This window comes from Pecten maximus, chromosome 1 (genome assembly GCF_902652985.1).
Source record: "Pecten maximus chromosome 1, xPecMax1.1, whole genome shotgun sequence".
NCBI classification, from domain to species: Eukaryota; Metazoa; Mollusca; class Bivalvia; order Pectinida; family Pectinidae; genus Pecten; species Pecten maximus.
In genome coordinates, this window is record NC_047015.1 from 5,695,506 (window position 1) to 5,720,297 (window position 24,792).

The 24,792-nt window shown below is 33.7% G+C and overlaps 1 protein-coding gene across 1 annotated transcript in view; it reads right to left on the reverse strand.

Annotated features, from left to right (window-relative positions):
* LOC117323180 (sodium-coupled monocarboxylate transporter 2-like) overlaps window positions 1–24,792 on the reverse strand; it is a 56,845-nt gene that overhangs the window by 2,430 nt on the left and 29,623 nt on the right. Inside the window, exons 3-12 of the mRNA XM_033878233.1 lie at window positions 21,848–21,899; window positions 19,242–19,309; window positions 17,194–17,348; window positions 16,463–16,603; window positions 8,040–8,169; window positions 7,619–7,707; window positions 6,315–6,430; window positions 6,014–6,081; window positions 5,128–5,214; window positions 1,216–1,424 (exon numbers count right to left, since the gene is read on the reverse strand). Of these exons, the coding sequence (XP_033734124.1) occupies window positions 1,216–1,424; window positions 5,128–5,214; window positions 6,014–6,081; window positions 6,315–6,430; window positions 7,619–7,707; window positions 8,040–8,169; window positions 16,463–16,603; window positions 17,194–17,348; window positions 19,242–19,309; window positions 21,848–21,899 (1,115 nt within the window). The remainder of the gene's footprint in view (window positions 1–1,215; window positions 1,425–5,127; window positions 5,215–6,013; window positions 6,082–6,314; window positions 6,431–7,618; window positions 7,708–8,039; window positions 8,170–16,462; window positions 16,604–17,193; window positions 17,349–19,241; window positions 19,310–21,847; window positions 21,900–24,792) is intronic.

Here is a 24,792-nt window from a genome sequence, read left to right on the forward strand (position 1 = left end):
CTTGTATCGTCACCAACATCTCACAAGGGTACATCGTGGACACAATTAAAACTTGTAACGTCACGAATATCTCACAAGGGTATACCGTGGACACAATTAAAACTTGTAACGTCATGAATATCTCACAAGGGTACATCGTGAACACAATTAAAACTTGTATCGTCACCAACAACTCACAAGGGTACATCGTGGACACAATTAAAACTTGTATCGTCACGAACAACTCAAAGGTAGATCGTGGACACAATTAAAACTTGTATCGTCACGAACATCTCACTCAAGGGTACATCGTGGACACAATTAAAACTTGTTTCGTCACGAACATCTCACAAAGGTACATCGTGGACACAATTAAAACATGGTCACGAATATCTCACAAAGGTACATCGTGGATACAATTAAAACTTGTATCGTCACCTAAAACTAACAAGGGTACATCATGGACACAATTAAAACTTGTATCGTCACGAATATCTCACAAAGGTACACCGTGGACACAATTAAAACTTGTATCGTCACCTACAACTAACAAGGGTACATCATGGACACAATTAAAACTTGTATCGTCACGAACACCTCAAAGGTACATCATGGGCACAATTAAAACTTGTAACGTCACGAATATCTCACAAAGGTACATCGTGGACACAATTAAAACTTGTATCGTCATGAACATCTCACAAGGGTACATCGTGGACACAATTAAAACTTGTATCGTCACCAACATCTCACAAGGGTACATCGTGGACACAATTAAACTTGTATCGTCATGAACATCTCACAAGGGTACATCGTGGACACAATTAAACTTGTATCGTGACGAACATCTCAGAATGGTATATCGAGGACACAATTAAAACTTGTATCGTCACTAAAATCTCACACATGGGCACATAATGACACAATTAAAAGGATGTATTCCTGAAGAGCGAAACAATTGAATGAATTTCAGGTAACATAGCTTGACATTGGTACAGAAAAAAAATGATAAAGTACTTAAAATATACCATGTTGATTCAATTAGGGTGTCTATATTTTGACATTTTGCTGTGGACGTTTTTGATTTTCTAATTTCTGTATTCGAACTCGTTTTGTGTCATCCTGAGTTCAGAAAATTCGCTATCCATTAATTACTAGATATATCAATAAATCCATATTAAATGTGTTCCTCACTTGTCTTGTGCTAATATGTATCATACAGCAAAAGTATCGTACCATGTAGAGTACTCCGTGGCTGTGGCATTACTTAGAATATCTCCCAATGGCTGTGTGAAGTTGGTGTCGGACTGATCACGTGTAAGGTTCCAATTACAGCCAATCAGACTGGTGACCGAGAAAGTGGCGACGGGCGGTTTATGTACCTGGTAACCAACACCGATCCACAACATGAAGATCACACCTGAGGATACAGCGGTTAGGGCACCCTGCAAGAAAAGTGTCAGTTTTACGAACAAAGCTGAATGTTAACAAGTACTGATTCCTACATTGCTATTTTATCATAGAGTACAATGTCGAATGTCTATTGGATACTTGTATATAAATATATATTTAATATGAAATATAAATACAGTCAATGTGTATTGACTGTTTATTCCTTAAAGTGGAGTGGAGTTAAACTCACAAACTATTACAAAGGTTTCATTAGGTGTATCAGAGACATACTATCATCACTACGAAACTGTGAACGTTAGATTGACTCAGAAAATCTATTGAGAAATTGTTCATAAACGTTTATACACTGACGAGTAACTTCACATTGTAGTATAAAGTCTCAAAGGCCCTATAACTGTAAATTGTAGTATAGAGAGCAGAACAACCGTCTGTCTCAACTGAAATATGAAATTCTGCAGGATATAGCGAGGAACGATGCGACATGGAAACTCGATTAATTGTCATCTTGACCTTTGCTCTTTTCGCGCCCTAGTTGGTCTTCAATAATGCATAAGGTCATGGACGCTACCTATCCTGGTTAATCATCGATACTATTTCTTCCCATTATCGACATTAATCCAGTGATACGACATCTTTTAAACGCTTTATTTTGTATGTAATGAGAAAATGAGAAACAACTTTACACCTATATTAACATTTGACCACCAGCTGTATTCGAACGCGATGACTATTATACAAAGTGAACTAACGAACAGTCCCCTTAAGGGAATGGTTCTGAAGTTAGTGGGATTCCATACCGAAATGAGCTTCGTCGGAGGCATGGTCAGTTAATGACAGGTTCTGGACTTTCTGAACTGTTAAAACAACCGCTTATGCACCAACAGCTGTGCTATTGTTGACAGGAAATGCTATTGCAAGAGCTATCAGCGGACATTTCCTGATAGATACAGCGCTGACTGCCGTTATCCTGCATACGACATACTGATACCAGAATCAACAGATGAAAAGGAGACTGGCGAGAGACTGTCACATGAGATTATCCAAACTGATATACGTGAAACAGCGAGACTGTTGGATTCATTGATTGTGAGATGTTGTGTGAAAGTACAGCGTTGGATAACATCCAATCCGATATTTACACGTTCAGGCTTTCGCAAACGAATTTCAGGACATCATGTCTTTGGTTTCAATGCATCGACATGGTGGACATTCTCTGTAGATTCATTAAGGCTGAGAGAACTGGTATCTGCATTTACAGGTCATCCAAGAAATGCTCCCTCGTCTCGCTGCAGCAGGACATAACTTTTATGTTAAAGCAGTTAGAATTTACTTACAACAAAATGAAGCGTCTGGAGACAGAAAATCTATTTGAGTTTTTGAAGTCTGGATACAATGTTATCAGAAGAAGTGCTGTTTACTGGGCATGGCATTCCTCAGACTTAGCAATAGGACAAGCGCCAATGAGAGGCATTCAGGCAACTAGTGCAATTACGAGGAAGAGGAATGGCTTAGACGCGGAGAGCTCAGCGGATTTTGTCTATGACGGACTGTTCTGAAATGAACATTGCAATGCATTATTTCTTAGGTGTTGCCTACAGGTCAAGCGTCCAACAAAAATATAAAAGCACACCCCGTAGGAATAGAGACACAAAAGATGCAGCGTCGTATATCGTCAGTAGGAATCCCTTCTTTGAAGAACCAACTCTAAGGAATATCGTAACAGGCCTCATAGCCGACAATAAAGGTCAACGTTGTCAAGGCGAAATAAGTAGGCATGGCTGTATTGAAATCAACTGATGCAAACGTATCAGTGAATACTCGTTCAAACGAAATCAAATAGCCGTAACACAAGGCGAGATGTCTTCAATTAGAGACAATGAAGAAACCCATACCTGCTGATCTCCAACTGCTTTTCTAGGGATTTATTGCTGCTGTTAACAACATATGCGACGACGGCTTTATGAGAGCAGCGCAAAAAACATCACCTTTAGATGCATTATGGAATCTTGTAGACTAGTGAATCTGATACGCATACAGGTGAATTATGTCGTTTCATTGATGGTAGTTTTCCTCTACATCGAATTCACTGGCCAAATAATAAAACGTTTGGTCATATATGTCAGAGGTACATTGACTACATACGACGTTTAAACATAGATTCTGTCGTCGTCTACGATAGCCACACATTGTTGGTCAAGACACGAAGGATGCCATTCACCGCGAAATAGTTTGAATCAACGTCTGCTTCGATAAGAACACTCAATATCGGTCCAAAAAAGATGTGTTCTCGGCTAACAGCCACAATAAGCAGAATTCCATCAATATGTTTATTGAGAAGACAATGCATGCATGTCCTAACTGGACGAACAGCAGTTTTATCTACAGTTTCAAAGTCCACGATTTTGATTTGAGAAGACACGAACTTTTAGTGTTGCTGTTATACGACGTTGATGTCTCTGCATATCGCATCATTTACCAGTCTGACTCTTCTTCCACTGGCAAATGCCAAGTATGGGGCATCTTTAAAGTTGATCACAAACTTAGGAACGTAACGTGTCAACAACTCCATGTCGTTAGCGGTTGTGATACTCCGTCTAAGCTATTCAGTGTGGGAAAAACAGCCACCCAGAAGAAGTGACATTTTAAAACCCGAAGCAAATGTATTTCTTTTGAAATATAATTAATTATTTTAGAATATACTAGTATGATGTCATAGTTATATCTAAATTGAAATATTTTTAACAAGGGACGAATGAAATATCAAATTAAATATGATTTTTACATCATAAGGGTTTGTAGTCACCCGTAAATTCTGGTGGGTGTGGTGTGTTTGTAGGGAGGGAGACGGAGTCCATTGTAGTGTGTAATGTTCAGGTTTATTAAACGTGCATGTCCGACAAATTCAGTACAAAACATGCAGGTCCCTAAGTATAGAGAAAATGAGTGATTAATACACGGTTACGTATTACAGCTGTCAAATCTCCAGACATGATGATATGTGTGTACAACACATACTGTTAACATGCAATAGGCAAATGGTAAATATATGTAAGGAGGATTTTTTTTTACCCGAGAATATCTTCAAATAAAACATTTCTTCAGATTCATACCATACTGTCTTCGTCTGATGCTACAGCATTTGATGATGATGATGACGATGGCGATGACGACGACCATGATGACGACGAGGAGGAGGAGGAGGAGGAGGAGGAGGAGGAGGATATCATAAGTCTTTTTTGACAACTCGTCCGTACCGGATGTTAAAGCTGTACAGTTTTCAAATATGTAGTCTGCGCCATTTTAATTGACATTTGTTTCAGACATTTAAGTTTTAGTCCAAAAATTTCCTATTTCCCTTAATTGGTTAATAGTCGATTTCCGATATGTAATTTTTGTTATATAACAGCAGATGAAAATGCATGAATAGTTTCTGGAATTAGGTTGAGGTTTGGGTTTTTTTACCATTGCATGACTAGTCTTTATATAGTCTTGGAGGCTAAATACTAGAATTTGGTTTATTAACGACATTTATGTACATATACAAGATGTATACTGTTTGTAGTTCTGATGAAGAGGATTCTATAGACAGCGTCTCTAGACGATAGTAGGTTCAATTGTAATGAACTATTCAGAATGAAAATGTTGTATCTATAAAGCAAGGTTTATCACATGATGCAGAAAATTGCTTTTATGTTTTAGTTCATAATAGTGTTTTATAAATTGTTCTATTCCTACCTTTTGATTTGCCCACGGAAAAATGATCCCGAGTGTGAAAACGCCAAGTATAGGTCCTCCAAGCATCCCGAACAGTGCAAGGGCAGCCTGTAGGGAAGACAGATTTGGTATAAAGACAATGACGAAGTGATTTGAACTAAAAATCGATGGTATAGTTCGAAATGATTCATAAGACCATACTTTCTGGAGTGGTTAATTTATCTTACTTCATCGGCGTCAGCCGCCATTCTAGATAATATCACGTTCCCAAATGAAGAACCAGAGTTGTGACATATTCTAAAGATATATTAAAAAGTATCAAATACGTCAGACTTCTTACGATGATACGGAATATTTCACAACGAGGTCGTGATGTTGGCAAGTCATAGTTTCTCATAGTTTACAACAGTCGTATCGAGCATGGTGAGTAACTTATTATCAAATAGTCAGATATTGGTAAAACGATATTGAATTTATCACATTTTAACACGCAGGGCTTGAAATGGAAAATTCAAAACAGGGTAATGAAATCATCAGTAAGTGCATGGCATGCTGACGGACAGAATTAATAAAGTTGTTGTGTAAAGGCAATAACTGTGAATTCTTTCTGTTTGGCCATGTCTGACCTTCATATTCCAGTTAATTACAAAGTCTGTGTTGTTTGTCTCTAAAATAGTTTATTGTAAGTACGAGTAAGTATTCCAAGTCGTAAACATTCATGTATAGAATATTCATGTATCTAAATAAAAAGTTTCCATTTAAATATGTTTGAATAAATGAATATGTCCAATTTGTCATTTATATTTGAGTTTATCAAGAGATTCATTCTTTATATTTCCTTTACCATATCATACACGGTGTTGTTTATTTAACAGTCATCGATATAGGTATATTAAACACAATGTACCTGTAGAACTCCACCAAGCATGGAAGCCACGTATGTCAAGCCGAGACAGACAAATCCTGCTACCAATGCTGTGTGATATAAGGCCAATATTTTAGTAAACGAGATAGACAGCATATTTAATAGAACAGTTACAATGTTGGTGAGCAAACGTTGTACAATATGGCAGCTTTTAAAAACAAAAGTTATTATATATAAGATAGCCAGTACTACGTATAAATTATGATAGAAGTACTTGTTTTGGGTTTGATATTTCCCCCATCAGCATGACCCAGGAAACTAAGGTGACTATAAGGTGGCTTACCGATGAGCTTGGATGCATTGGTTGCCCTCTGTTCGCTAATGTCAGACACGCAAAAGACCTTGACTACGTCTTCTAGCAGTACAGCGGCTATGGAGTTGAGACCGGACGATAGTGTGCTGTTATAACAGATAGCGGAACAGTTAAAACTTGTATGCAACAGTTAAATAAGTTAACAGTAATCTTCCCACCTTCAGCTGGGGCAGCTTCTCACTATGAGCCTGGAACTGTAAAATTCGCCAACAATAAATTAATATATAACATTCCAATGACTACAGGACAAATATTTATTCCCCATCAATAAAATACATATTTTAACCTATTGAGATAAAATCTGAATTAGTTAAAGGTAGGAATTATCACATAGTCAATACAAGACGATGATACCGACATTTTAACTCGAAAAATAATACAAAGAGGAAAAATTTAAACAATGCATATACTGACATAGGACAACAAGAATGAGACTAGGTGTTCCGGGAGAGTAAGCGTTTCATTGACGAAACATACGATGTCAAGCTTAGTCAATATCATGTTCTCAATATGAGAAATGGGTCGGTGACATTAACATGGCACATCATCGAATACTTCATATTTTACCAAAGAATAGGGGATGTTGGCATATCATCGAACATCTAACTTCATGTTGTACAAAAGAACAGGGAATGTTGGCATATTTTCGAATATCTAATTTCATATTGTACAAAAGAAAAGAGAATGTTGGTATATCATCGAACATCGAACTTCATAAATCATCATACTTATCATTAGGAATATGATTATGATTCGGAGACTGAAATCATCATACTTATCATTAGGAATATGATTACGATTCGGAGACTGAAATCATCATACTTATCATTAGGAATATGATTATGATTCGGAGACTGAAATCATCATACTTATCATTAGGAATATGATTATGATTCGGAGACTGAAATCATCATATATATCATTAGGAATATGATTATGATTCGGAGACTGAAATCATCATACTTATCATTAGGAATATGATTATGATTCGGAGACTGAAATCATCTTACTTATCATTAGGAATATGATTAAGATTCGGAGAATCGGAGATTCTTGGATGTAGATTTGTCACCTCACTTACATAAGCCTTCATGATTTAGTGTTAATAGCTAAAGCTTTCAGAGATTTTCAAGATAAAAATGATAAATTACGATACAACTATAATGTAATAATGTATCATAAATAGGTTTAAAAATAACAAAACTTCTACTGATTTTGATATAATGCACGTAATGAACACATCGCTTCTAACAGACTATGTACGCATTTACTACCTCAGTGCTCCACTGAATATACAGGAGACAAATATTCCAGGAATGCCAGGCATCTTCCCAAGAACATCCATGACGAAAAGTGGCAACAACTGAAAAAAAAAAAGATAAAATTTTGATGGATTAAAGGATTAAAGTATCACAATCCGCTAAAGAAAGCAAGGTGTACTTATAATTCGTCTCATGACATCAGAGTTTGGTTACATAACACGGAATATTGAATCAAAAATTGGAGATTTCAATCCAAACACGTCCGGTTACCAAAGCATAATAAGAGAGGCATTAACATGAAATGACAGGGTTAACTATTCGAATCAGCCGTGTTTATATGTACGAACACAACCATTCACATAAAGGATTCGAATTCATCAGTTGTCAAATAAAGTCTTACACCGCCCCTTAAAGGCAGTAAGACGACACAAACCTGATCGGATGCGCTGATGAGCCCGAACGTCTTTGGATCACAGGTTCTGTAGAATGCGTAAGCGACGGTACCAATAAAACAACATAGGTAAAGTATCACACACAGTCCGGGAAAGTTAAACCAGTAGGCCCTGTAACAAAGACCAATATATATCAATAAATAAACCTGTAACATACACCAATATATATCGGTAAATAAACCTGTAACAAAGACCAATATATATCAATAAATTAACCCTGTAACCTACAACAATATATATCAGTAAATAAACCTGTAACAAAGACCAATATATATCAGTAAATTAACCCTCTAACATACACCAATATATATCAGTAAATAAACCCTGTATTATATACCAATATATATATCAGTAAATAAACCCTGTAACATACACCAATATATATCAGTAAATAACCCTGTAACATACACCAATATATATCAGTAAATAAACCCTGTAACATACACCAATATATATCAGTAAATAAACCCTGTAACATACACCAATATATATCAGTAAATAAACCCTGTAACATACACCAATATATATCAGTAAATAAACCCTGTAACATACACCAATATATATCAGTAAATAAACCCTGTAACATACACCAATATATATCGGTAAATAAACCTGTAACAAAGACCAATATATATCAGTAAATAAACCTGTAACCTACACCAATATATATATCAGTAAATAAACCCTGTAACATACACCAATATATATCAGTAAATAAACCCTGTAACATACACCAATATATATCAATAAATAAACCCTGTAACATACACCAATATATATCAGTAAATAAACCCTGTATTATATACCAATATATATCAGTAAATACACCCTGTAACATACACCAATATATATCAGTAAATAACCCTGTAACCTACACCAATATATATCAGTAATACACCCTGTAACATACACCAATATATATCAGTAAATAAACCCTGTAACCTACACCAATATATATCAGTAAATAACCCTGTAACATACCACCAATATATATATCAGTAAATTACCCTGTAAACCTACACAAAATATATCGGTAAATAACAACCCTGTTACATACACCCATTATATCAATAAATAAACCCTGTAACGTACACCAATAATATTCAGTAAATAAACCTGTACCTACACCAATTTATAGCAATACAGTACCCTGTAACCTTCACCAATATACAATCACTCAATAAACCCTGGTACGTACACCAATATATATCAGGAAATTAACCAGTGTAACATACACCAATATATATCAGTAAGTAAAACATGTAACCTACACCAATATATATCAAGTAAATAAATCCGGTATTATATACCAATATATATCAGTAAATAAACCCGTAACCTACACCGATGATATATCAGTAATTACCCAACCCTACTAACATATATCGAATATGTAACAATCATAATATCAGTAAACCTGACTACACTTTTCGTTGAAACGGTACCTACAAATGTTATCAGTAAATAAATTTATTTACCAAAGTATTCAAAATACTCTGTCATTTTCAGGATATGTAGAAACCTACACATTATATCAAATACCCGTATCCTTTTAGTACAAAGAAATACTTACCTAATTTGACCCCAAATAAACCTGAACACCATATTGATAGTATAATAACTGTAACCTACACCAATAATTATCTCCAGTATAACGTACAAACAAAATGGAAAAAACATGAACAACACAATATATAAAAAAAAAACCCTGTAACCACAAAAAATATTCAGAAAAAAACCCGGAACAACACCCAAATATATAAAAAAAAAACCGTAACATACACCCAAAATATATAGAAATAAAACCCCGATTATATCCCAATATAGTAAATACACCCCGTAAAACACCCAAAATATTTAATAAAAATTAACCCTGTAACATACACCAATATATATCAGTAAATAAACCTGTAACATACACCAATATATATCAGTAAATACACCTGTAACCTACACCAATATATATCAGTAAATTAACCCTGTAACATACACCAATATATATCAGTAAATTAACCCTGTAACATACACCAATATATATAAGTAAATAAACCCTGTAACCTACACCAATATATATCAGTAAATACACCCTGTAACATACACCAATATACATCAGTAAATACACCCGGTAACATACACCAATATATATCAGTAAATTAACCCTGTAATCTACACCAATATATATCAGTAAATAAACCTGTAACCTACACCAATATATATCAGTAAATAACCCTGTAACATACACCAATATATATCAGTAAATAAACCCTGTAACCTACACCAATATATATCAATAAATAAACCCTGTAACATACACCAATATATTTCAGTAAATAAACCCTGTAACATACACCAATATATATCAGTAAATAAACCCTGTAACATACACCAATATATATCAGTAAATACACCCTGTAACATACACCAATATATATCGGTAAATACACCCTGTAACATACAACAATACATATCGGTAAATACAACCTGTAACCTACACCAATATATATCAGTAAATACAACCTGTAACCTACACCAATATATATCAGTAAATTAACCCTGTAACCTACACCAATATATTTCAGTAAATAAACCCTGTAACATACACCAATATATATCAGTAAATAAACCTGTAACATACACCAATACATATCAGTAAATAAACCCCGTAACATACACCAATATATATCAGTAAATAAATCCTGTATTATATACCAATATATATCAGTAAATAAACCCTGTATTATATACCAGTATATATCAGTAAATTAACCCTGTAACCTACACCAATATATATCAGTAAATAAACCCTGTAACGTACACCAATATATATCAGTAAATAAACCCTGTAACCTACACCAATATATATCAGTAAATAAACCTGTAACATACACCAATATATATAAGTAAATAAACCCTGTAGCCTACACCAATATATATCAGTAAATTAACCCTGTAACATACACCAATATATATATCAGTAAATAACCCTGTAACATACACCAATATATATCGGTAAATAACCCTGTAACCTACACCAATATATATCAGTAAATTAACCCTGTAACCTACACCAATATATATCAGTAAATTAACCCTGTAACCTACACCAATATATATCAGTAAATTAACCTGTAACATACACCAATATACATCAATAAATAAACCCTGTAACATACACCAATATATATATCAGTAAATTAACCCTGTAACATACACCAATATATATCAGTAAATACACCCTGTAACATACACCAATATATATCAGTAAATTAACCCTGTAACATACACCAATATATATCAGTAAATTAACCCTGTAACCTACACCAATATATATCAGTAAATTAACCCTGTAAAATACACCAATATATATCAGTAAATAAACCCTGTAACATACACCAATATATATCAGTAAATACACCCTGTAACATACACCAATATATATCAGTAAATTAACCCTGTAACATACACCAATATATATCAGTAAATTAACCCTGTAACATACACCAATATATATCGGTAAATACACCCTGTAACATACACCAATATATATCAATAAATAAACCCTGTAACGTACACCAATATATATCAGTAAATAAACCTGTAACCTACACCAATATATATCAATACATTAACCCTGTAACCTTCACCAATATACATCAATAAATAAACCCTGTAACGTACACCAATATATATCAGTAAATTAACCCTGTAACAAAGACCAATATATATCAGTAAATAAACCTGTAACATACACCAATATATATCAGTAATAAACCCTGTAACCTACACCAATATATATCAGTAAATAAACCCTGTAACATACACCAATATATATCAGTAAATTAACCCTGTAACATACACCAATATATATCAGTAAATAAATCCTGTATTATATACCAATATATATCAGTAAATAAACCCTGTAACATACACCAATACATATCAGTAAATAAACCCTGTAACCTACACCAATATATATCAGTAAATACACCCTGTAACATACACCAATATATATCAGTAAATTAACCCTGTAACATACACCAATATATATCAGTAAATTAACCCTGTAACCTACACCAATATATATCAGTAAATAAACCCTGTAACCTACACCAATATATATCAGTAAATAAACCCTGTAACATACACCAATATATATCAGTAAGTAAAACATGTAACCTACACCAATATATATCAGTAAATAAATCCTGTATTATATACCAATATATATCAGTAAATAAACCCTGTAACCTTCACCAATATACATCAATAAATAAACCCTGTAACATACACCAATATATATCAATAAATAAACCCTGTAACATACACCAATATATATCAGTAAATAAACCCTATAACATACACCAATATATATCAGTAAATTAACCCTGTAACATACATCAATATATATATCAGTAAATTAACCCTGTAACCTACACCAATATATATCAGTAAATTAACCTGTAACATACACCAATATATATCAGTAAATAAACCTGTAACTTACACCAATATATATCAGTAAATAAACCCTGTAACCTACACCAATATATATCAGTAAATAAATCCTGTATTATATACCAATATATATCAGTAAATAAACCCTGTAACCTACACCAATATATATCAGTAAATAAACCCTGTAACATACACCAATATATATCAGTAAATAAACCCTGTAACATACACCAATATATATCAGTAAATACACCCTGTAACATACACCAATATATATCAGTAAATTAACCCTGTAACCTACACCAATATATATCAGTAAATTAACCTGTAACATACAACAATATATATCAGTAAATAAACCTGTAACCTACACCAATATATATCAGTAAATAAACCCTGTAACATACACCAATATAGATCAGTAAATAAATCCTGTATTATATACCAATATATATCAGTAAATAAACCCTGTATTATATACCAGTATATATCAGTAAATTAACCCTGTAACCTACACCAATATATATCAGTAAATAAACCCTGTAACGTACACCAATATATATCAGTAAATTAACCCTGTATTATATACCAGTATATATCAGTAAATTAACCCTGTAACCTACACCAATATATATCAGTAAATAAACCCTGTAACGTACACCAATATATATATCAGTAAATTAACCCTGTAACATACACCAATATATATCAGTAAATTAACCCTGTAACATACACCAATATATATATCAGTAAATTAACCCTGTAACCTACACCAATATATATATCAGTAAATTAACCCTGTAACATACACCAATATATATCAGTAAATTAACCCTGTAACATACACCAATATATATATCAGTAAATTAACCCTGTAACATACACCAATATATATCAGTAAATACACCCTGTAACATACACCAATATATATATCAGTAAATTAACCCTGTAACCTACACCAATATATATCAGTAAATTAACCCTGTAACATACACCAATATATATCAGTAAATTAACCCTGTATTATATACCAGTATATATCAGTAAATTAACCCTGTAACCTACACCAATATATATCAGTAAATAAACCCTGTAACGTACACCAATATATATATCAGTAAATTAACCCTGTAACATACACCAATATATATCAGTAAATTAACCCTGTAACATACACCAATATATATATCAGTAAATTAACCCTGTAACCTACACCAATATATATATCAGTAAATTAACCCTGTAACATACACCAATATATATCAGTAAATTAACCCTGTAACATACACCAATATATATATCAGTAAATTAACCCTGTAACATACACCAATATATATCAGTAAATACACCCTGTAACATACACCAATATATATATCAGTAAATTAACCCTGTAACCTACACCAATATATATCAGTAATTAACCCTGTAACATACACCAATATATATCAGTAAATTAACCCTGTAACATACACCAATATATATATCAGTAAATTAACCCTGTAACATACACCAATATATATCAGTAAATACACCCTGTAACATACACCAATATATATATCAGTAAATTAACCCTGTAACATACACCAATATATATCAGTAAATTAACCCTGTAACATACACCAATATATATATCAGTAAATTAACCCTGTAACATACACCAATATATATCAGTAAATTAACCCTGTAACATACACCAATATATATATCAGTAAATTAACCCTGTAACATACACCAATATATATATCAGTAAATTAACCCTGTAACATACACCAATATATATCAGTAAATACACCCTGTAACATACACCAATATATATATCAGTAAATTAACCCTGTAACCTACACCAATATATATCAGTAAATAAACCCTGTAACGTACACCAATATATATCAGTAAATACACCCTGTAACATACACCAATATACAAAATGTATATCAGTAAATAAACCCTGTAACCTACACCAATATATATCAGTAAATTAACCCTGTAACATACACCAATATATATAAGTAAATAAACCCTGTAACATACACCAATATATATCAGTAAATTAACCCTGTAACATACACCAATATATATATCAGTAAATTAACCCTGTAACATACACCAATATATATCGGTAAATAAACCCTGTAACCTACACCAATATATATCAGTAAATTAACCCTGTAACCTACACCAATATATATCAGTAAATTAACCCTGTAACCTACACCAATATATATCAGTAAATTAACCCTGTAACATACACCAATATACATCAATAAATAAACCCTGTAACATATACCAATATATATATCAGTAAATTAACCCTGTAACATACACCAATATATATCAGTAAATACACCCTGTAACATACACCAATATATATCAGTAAATAAATCCTGTATTATATACCAATATATATCAGTAAATAAACCCTGTAACCTACACCAATATATATCAGTAAATAAACCCTGTAACATACACCAATATATATCAGTAAATTAACCCTGTAACCTACACCAATATATATCAGTAAATAAACCCTGTAAAATACACCAATATATATCAGTAAATAAACCCTGTAACATACACCAATATATATCAGTAAATACACCCTGTAACATACACCAATATATATCAGTAAATTAACCCTGTAACCTACACCAATATATATCAGTAAATTAACCTGTAACATACACCAATATATATCAGTAAATAAACCTGTAACCTACACCAATATATATCAGTAAATACACCCTGTAACATACACCAATATATATCAGTAAATTAACCCTGTAACCTACACCAATATATATCAGTAAATTAACCTGTAACATACACCAATATATATCAGTAAATAAACCTGTAACCTACACCAATATATATCAATAAATAAACCTGTAACATACACCAATATATATCAATAAATAAACCTGTAACATACACCAATATATATCAGTAAATAAACCCTGTAACCTACACCAATATATATATCAAAAAATAAATCTTGAAACGTTGCATACACTTTCATTAGAACAGGTTCCTCATAAAGTATCAGAAATTAACTATTTTAAAAGACCTTGAATAGAGCTCAAGGTTAAAGAGAAGCATTACATTTGTAGCCAGCCATACATGCTATCGATGTGACAATCATCAAGCCTATGTGCAATTTTTGGTGATTTTGTTTGATTTTTTCAAAGTGTCATATCTCTTTCATTTTTCATCGGATGATCAAACACATTCTGTTTCAGAGGATCACGTTCTTTTGTACGCGACGAAAAAAATGATCTTTATTTTTGACCTAATTTGACCCTCATAGCAAGGTCTTTACCGTGACGCATTGTCTGATTATACATGTATGTTATTGAGAAAAGTTAGCACTAACCAAATGCAAATTATAAATTATCCTTAAATACTCCAGTTTTCTATATAAACTATAGTCAAATAGTTTAAGAATTTTTGAGAAGTCGGAAATATGTAAATGTTAATTAACAATGGATGACGGACGACGCACGACGACCTACGAAACCGGATTGGAAAAGTCACTGAGCTTCGCTCAAATGACCTAAACAGAGCTATGACCAATCAGTGACGTCGTTTTATATGATCTTTGGTTTGTTTGGCAAGATGTCCGCTAAAAGACCTTGCCGACACATGGACGCAGCCATTTTGGTATGCCGTTTCTATTTGTCAGACCAAGAACAGCTTCAGTAATAAGAAACATTTACATCGGTCGACGAAAATATGAATAACGAAAATATTCTAATGAGTACAATGACGTCACAGTCATTGCTCCGGGCTCATTTCTCACTGACATTTACAACTGTGGTGCAGACCAAATGTTAATAAGCTGACATAGATCTTAAATAAAGAGCAAATGTGAACGAAGTTCATATATAAAGTATACTCACAGCAGTAAGTGTAATCTAGGTCAAGCGACTAGAATGAACGAGAAAATACTAACATCTGTGCCTTCCGCAGTGTAGGACAAGTGATAGCTCTCTGTATCTGGGCCTGATTCGCACCATACACAGCCAACCACGTTATAGCGCCTCCGAACACACACGACCAGACACTGTGCCGGACTATAGGGTCAGGGTTAAAGCTGGAAAAAAATACGAAAGTACATTAATATGAGGAAATGATAATAAAGTAGTTTGTTCACTACACAAAACCTAACGGACACCTCCAACCACCACATTGTCTTTGGTAACTCTGTAATTATTTGAATGGTGGTACACTTTCCACCATACAAAAAAGGACATCTCCAATCACCACTTTGTCTTTGGTAACTCTGTAGTTATGTGAATGGTTGTACACTTTCTACCATACAAAACCCAACGGACATTTCTAAACACCATATTGACTTTGGTAACTATGAAGTTATTTGAATGGTGGTACACTTTATACCACACAGTCTTATCGATATGCGATACTTCCGTGGTGGTGTAAAGCATCTTGAGACCTTTCCATCTATAAAGAGTATTTGATTCTGAATTCATTCATTACCGGTACCAATTCTAGATTGAATATAGTTAACTGGTGAAACCGTCCATTCATTACCGGTACCATTTCTAGATCGAATATAGTTAATTGGTGAAACCGTTCATTCATTTCCGGTACCCTTTCTAGATCGTATATAGTTAACTGGTGAAACCGTCCATTCATTACCGGTGTGATTTCAAAAATACTTACTCATCAAACAGGACTCTTCCGCTGTCCACGGATAATTGCCATGCTTTGGAGAATCCTCCGACCTCTATCGAACCCTGTATTAGGATGGTACACAAACCTGCCAGCATCACTCCAACCTGGAACGTATCGGTCCATAACACTGCCTTCATACCGCCCTGGATACAAAACAACTGACGTTAACACGAACCGCCTACATACAACCTTTATAATATATTTAATTATCATCCTGATAAAACAATACCGACTTTTACCTTGAACCACCTTCATATCACCCTGATAAAACAATACCGACTTTTACCTGGAACCATCTTCATATCACCCTGATAAACAATACCGACTTTTACCTGGAACCACCTTCATAATACCCTGATAAAACAATACCAACTTTTACCTTGAACCACCTTCATATCACCCTGATAAAACAATACCGACATTTACCTGGAACCACCTTCATATCACCCTGATAAAACAATACCGACTTTTGAACCACCTCATATCCCGAACCGATTACCTTCATATCACCCTGATAAAACAATACCGACTTTTACCTGGAACCACCTTCATAATACCCTGATAAAACAATACCAACTTTTACCTTGAACCACCTTCATATCACCCTGATAAAACAATACCGACATTTTACCTGGAACCACCTTCATATCACCCTGATAAAACAATACCGACTTTTACCTGGAACCACCTTCATATCACCCTGATAAAACAATACTGACTTTTACCTGGAACCATCTTCATATCACCCTGATAAAACAATACCGACTTTTACCTGGAACCATCTTCATATCACCCTGATAAAACAATACCGACTTTTACCTGGAACCACCTTCATATCACCCTGATAAAACAATACTAGCTTTTACCTGGAACCACCTTCATATCACCCTGATGAACAATACTGACTTTTACCTGGAACCACCTTCATATCACCCTGATGAACAATACCGACTTTTACCTGGAACCACCTTCATATCACCCTGATGAACAAAACTAGTTCCTTTATAATTCTGGGGCAACTATACTGACATTTCACAGGGACCGCCTTTATACACCTCGGAACCACTTAACCAATTTTAACTGGGATCACCTTGGGATAGTTATACTGACCTTTAACTGGGACTGCTTCCATACGTCTTGGGCTACAATAATGGCATTTATCTGGGATCGTCTTCATAAACCCTGGAACAACTATACCGACCTTAAACTGGTAGCGCCTTCATACTCCCATGGACCTTCATACTCCCATGGACCTTCATACTCCCCTGGACAACTACACCGACCTTAAACTGGTAGCGCCTTCATACTCCCATGGACCTTCATACTCCCCTGGGACAACTACACCGACCTTAAACTGGTAGCGCCTTCATACTCCCATGGACCTTCATACTCCCATGGACCTTCATACTCCCTGGACAACTATACCGACCTTAAACTGGTAGCGCCTTCATACTCCCATGGACCTTCATACTCCCCTGGGACAACTACACCGACCTTAAACTGGTAGCGCCTTCATACTCCCTGGACCTTCATACTCCCATGGACCTTCATACTCCCATGGACCGTCATACTCCCCTGGACCTTCATACTCCCCGGGACCTTCATACTCCCATGGACCTTCATACTCCCTGGACAACTATACCGACCTTAAACTGGTAGCGCCTTCATACTCCCCGGGACCTTCATACTCCCCTGGGACAACTATACCGACCTTAAACTGGTAGCGCATTCATGCACTATGAACATCTATAAGGCAATAAGGCCCGAGTGATGTAAAATATGTACATTTGTTTATCGACATAATATATGAAAATTTATTTTATGATACAATATAGATCTTGAACACGGGCCTCCGTCTTACAAACCTTGGTTTAAACAATATCGACCTTCAATTTGGGCACCTAGATAACAGTAAACCTAAATTGGAATGTCATTATATTGAAATTATAAAAGGAATTCCAGCCTGGCCAGCCGCCATAGCGTGCTCGCAATAGTGATGTATACTGTATGGATAAAAAAGGTGTTAGGATACTTACGATTGTTGTGTAGAAGATACAGACAAGTCCGACCGCCCAAACGGAACCCCACAAGGTGAATCCAGTCACTACAGAAAAATAGGTAGTTAATACTGACCAGACAGATCCAAACACCATGGGTCCGGTTATAAGACATCAATATGATTGGTTATTACATAGGACCGGTCACAACACTTCAATAGGATTGGTTATTACATAGGACCAGTTACAACACATCAATATGATTGGTTATTACATAGGACCAGTTACAACACTTCAATAGGATTGGTTATTACATAGGACCAGTTATAACACATCAATAGGATTGGTTATTACATAGGACCGGTTACTACACATCAAATAGGATTGGTTATTACATAGGACCAGTTACAACACATCAATAGGATTGGTTATTACATAGGACCGGTCACAACACATCAATAGGATTGGTTATTACATAGGACCAGTTACAACACATCAATAGGATTGGTTATTACATAGGACCAGTTACAACACATCAATAGGATTGGTTATTACATAGGACCGGTTACAACACTTCAATAGGATTGGTTATTACATAGGACCAGTTACAACACTTTAATAGGATTGGTTATTACATAGGACCAGTTATAACACATCAATAGGATTGGTTATTACATAGGACCGGTTACTACACATCAAATAGGATTGGTTATTACATAGGACCAGTTACAACACATCAATAGGATTGGTTATTACATAGGACCGGTCACAACACTTCAATAGGATTGGTTATTACATAGGACCGGTTACAACACATCAATAGGATTGGTTATTACATAGGACCAGTTACAACACTTCAATAGGATTGGTTATTACATAGGACCAGTTACAACACTTCAATAGGATTGGTTATTACATAGGACCGGTTACAACACTTCAATAGGATTGGTTATTACATAGGACCAATTACAACACTTCAATAGGATTGGTTATTACATAGGACCGGTCACAACACATCAATAGGATTGGTTATTACATAGGACCAGTTACAACACTTCAATAGGATTGGTTATTACATAGGACCAGTTACAACACATCAATATGATTGGTTATTACATAGGACCAGTTACAACACTTCAATAGGATTGGTTATTACATAGGACCAGTTACAACACTTCAAAAGGATTGGTTATTACATAGGACCAGTTACAACACTTCAAAAGGATTGGTTATTACATAGGACCAGTTACAACACTTCAATAGGATTGGTTATTACATAGGACCGGTTACAACACTTCAATAGGATTGGTTATTACATAGGACCAATTACAACACTTCAATAGGATTGGTTATTACATATGACCAGTTACAACACATCAATAGGATGGTTATATGAGGGCTGATTGATAAGTTGTGAGCCTCGTATTAGAGGATTTGAATTTTGCCGGACATATTATTTTTCAACATAATTCCCTTCAGTATCTATACACTGGGCTTCAATGCCACTTTTTAAGAAGGCCTTTACTTGACTGGTCAGAAAGTCATCCACTGCATGTTAGGGTTAGGGTTAGGGTGCCTGAAATAAATGTTTTCAGTTTTGGAAATAGATGAAAGTCTGATGAAGCGAGATCATGTGAATAAGGCGGATGCCCAATCAATTTAAAGCCACAATCGTGAATGACAGCCATGGCAATGCCAGACTCTTTACCCTAACCCTAACCGATTTTGTCCATTTTGCAAAAGCTGCTTGTCCTGTTTACTTTAGAGTGCTACCTCATCGATATAAACTAACCAAATGAGACAAGTCCTTGGGTACACGGCCCTATAAGGTCAGAGAATAGTAGGACTTAAAAGGACATCCTTGGGTACCTCCTTTAATACGAGGCTCACAACATATCAATCAACCCTCGTAAATGCCGAACAGCACACAACAACAATTGGCCGGTCACAACACATCAATATGATTGGTTATTAACCATGACCAGACAGATCCACACAACATAGAACCGGTCACAATACATCAATATGATTGGTTATTTATACTAAAAATATTCGCCAAAGAAGGAACGTTCTTTTTCTTTGACACAAAAATGGCTGAGATGCATTTGATAAAACCCTCACGTTAAGGATTTCATTCATAAAAGTAAACCTCCGATACCAAGTCAGAAAGGAAAGAACAGATACGAATTTATTTCTCAAAAATGAAAGTTAAAATTCACCTTATATGTAGATCAATGAATCACAATACACAACTATACCCTAGTTTTGACTACAGTACAGTTTGTATCACAATACACAACTATACCCTAGTTTTGACTACAGTACAGTTTGTATCACAATACACAACTATACCCTAGTTTTGACTACAGTACAGTATATATCCCAATACACAACTATACCCTAGTTTTGACTACAGTACAGTTTGTATCACAATACACAACTATACCCTAGTTTTGACTACAGTACAGTTTATAACCCAATCCAGATGCTGCAATATTTAAGAAAATTAATGTAAGATAAGAAGCACTCGACTGTGGTGATATCGATTTGATGTTTTTCTAGAATAACAGAAATGCAACTCTTTAAAACATGTTCATATGGTAAATTCTACACAATACATTTTAAGTCATTTCAGCATACATTACCAGCATTCATGGCGAGTGACGGGGCATACAGAACGATGGACATGTACAGCACCTGGGGATACAGACAAGAAAGGTACGTGATGCTGTTGTCTTTAAACGTAAAACAAACATGTCACATGTCCATAAAACGACAGGGTTCTTTTGGTATGAAATTTGAAAAAAACATATCAATTTTAGCTTTGTTAGTACAATTACTTGAAAAGCTACTAAAGTAATACACGAATATCATCAATACAAAATGTGTCATCTGGTTATACCAGGCATACGTGTGTTATGTGATATTTTATCATTAAAGTGTACCAGGAACGATTTGCTATGTTGAGCTTAAAAAATGTGATTTAGGATGAAACTAAAAATGCTGAAAGTCCGACTTTCATAGCGACTTTAGTTTTAGAGTAATTTCGATTTTTCTCGAAAACACATCTGAAACCCAAAGCCGTTGACCTCGTTTCTTCTTTGGTAGTTACATAGAATATCATATTTGAATATCGTTTTTTGTTCCGGGTACACTTTAACATGTGTATACTGCCAGTTAAGTCGTGGCATGTTATCGATGTAGTAATGGGTGTTATACTGTATATAACATCATTGTATGTTGTATTGTGTTGAGTGTAATACTGTATATAATAACATTGTATGATTATATTGTGCGTTGGGTGTAATACTGTATATAATATCATTGTATGATTGTAATGTGTTTAGTGTAATACTGTATATAACAACATTGTAGTATTGTATTGTATATGGAGTGTTATACTGTATATAATATCATTGTATGACTGCATTGTGTGTTGAGTGTAATACTGTATATAATATCATTGTATGGTTGTATTGTGTGTTGAGTGTAATACTGTATATAATATCATTGTATGCTTCTATTGTGTGTTGAGTGTAATACTGTATATAATATCATTGTATGGTTGTATTGTGTGTTGAGTGTAATACTGTATGTACTATCATTGTATGATTGTATTGTGTGTTGAGTGTAATACTGTATATAATATCATTGTATGGTTGTATTGTATGTTGAGTGTAATACTGTATATAATATCATTGTAGTATTGTATTGTATGTTGAGTGTTATACTGTATATAATATCATTGTAGTATTGTATTGTATGTTGAGTGTAATACTGTATATAATATCATTGTATGGTTGTATTGTGTGTTGAGTGTAATACTGTATATAATATCATTGTATGATTGTATTGTGTGTTGAGTGTTATACTGTATATAATATCATTGTATGGTTGTATTGTGTGTTGAGTGTAATACTGTATATAATATCATTGTATGATTGTATTGTGTGTTGAGTGTTATACTGTATATAATATCATTGTATGATTGTATTGTGTGTTGAGTGTTATACTGTATATAATATCATTGTATGGTTGTATTGTGTGTTGAGTGTAATACTGTATATAACATCATTGTATGATTGTATTGTGTGTTGTATGTAATACTGTATATAATATCATTGTATGCTTGGATTGTGTTGTGTAATACTGTATATAATATCATTGTATGATTGTATTGTGTGTTGAGTGTAATATTGTATATAATATCATTGTAGTATTGTATTGTGTGTTGAGTGTTATACTGTATATAATATCATTGTATGATTGTATTGTGTGTAGTGTAATACTGTATATAATATCATTGTATGATTGTATTGTGTGTTGAGTGTAATACTGTATATGATATCATTGTATGATTGTATTGTGTGTTGAGTGTAATACTGTATATAATATCATTGTATTGTATGTTGAGTATAATACTGTATATAATATCATTGTATGATTGTATTGTGTGTTGAGTGTAATACTGTATATAATATCATTGTATGATAGTATTGTGTTGAGTGTAATACTGTATATAATATCATTATATAATTGTATTGTGTGTTGAGTGTAATACTGTATATAACATCATTGTATGATTGTATTGTGTGCTGAATGTAATACTGTATAAAATATCATTGTATGGTTGTACTGTATGTTGAGTGTAATACTGTATATAACATTATTATATAATTGCATTGTATGTTGAGTGTAATAATGTATATAATATCATTGTATGATTGTATTGTGTGTTGAGTGTAATACTGTATATAATATCATTGTATGGTTGTACTGTGTGTTTGAGTGTAATACTGTATATAATATCATTGTACGATTGTATTGTGTGTTGAGTGTAATACTGTATATAATATCATTGTATGATTGTATTGTATGTTGAGTGTAATACTGTATATAATATCATTGTATGATTGTATTGTATGTTGAGTGTAATAATGTATATAATATCATTGTATGATTGTATTGTGTGTTGAGTGTAATACTGCATATAATATCATTGTATGATTCTATTGTGTGTTGAGTGTAATACTGTATATAATATCATTGTAGTATTGTATTGTGCGTTTGAGTGTAATACTGTATATAATATCATTGTATTGTATATTGAGTAATACTGTATATAATATCATTGTATGATTGTGTTGTGTGTTGATTGTAATACTGTATATAATATCATTGTATGATTGTATTGTGTGTTGAGTGTAATACTGTATATAATATCATTGTATGATTGTATTGTGTGTTGAGTGTAATACTGTATATAATATCATTGTATGCTTGGATTGTGTTGAGTGTAATACTGTATATAATATCATTGCATTGTGTGTTGAGTGTAATACTGTATATAATATCATTGTATGATTGTAATGTGTTGAGTGTAATACTATATATAATATCATTGTATGATTGTAATGTGTGTTGAGCGTAATACTGTATATATCATTGTATGCTTGGATTGTGTTGTGTAATACTGTATATAATATCATTGTAGTATTGTATTGTGTGTTGAGTGTTATACTGTATATAATATCATTGTATGATTGTATTGTGTATAGTGTAATACTGTATATAATATCATTGTATGATT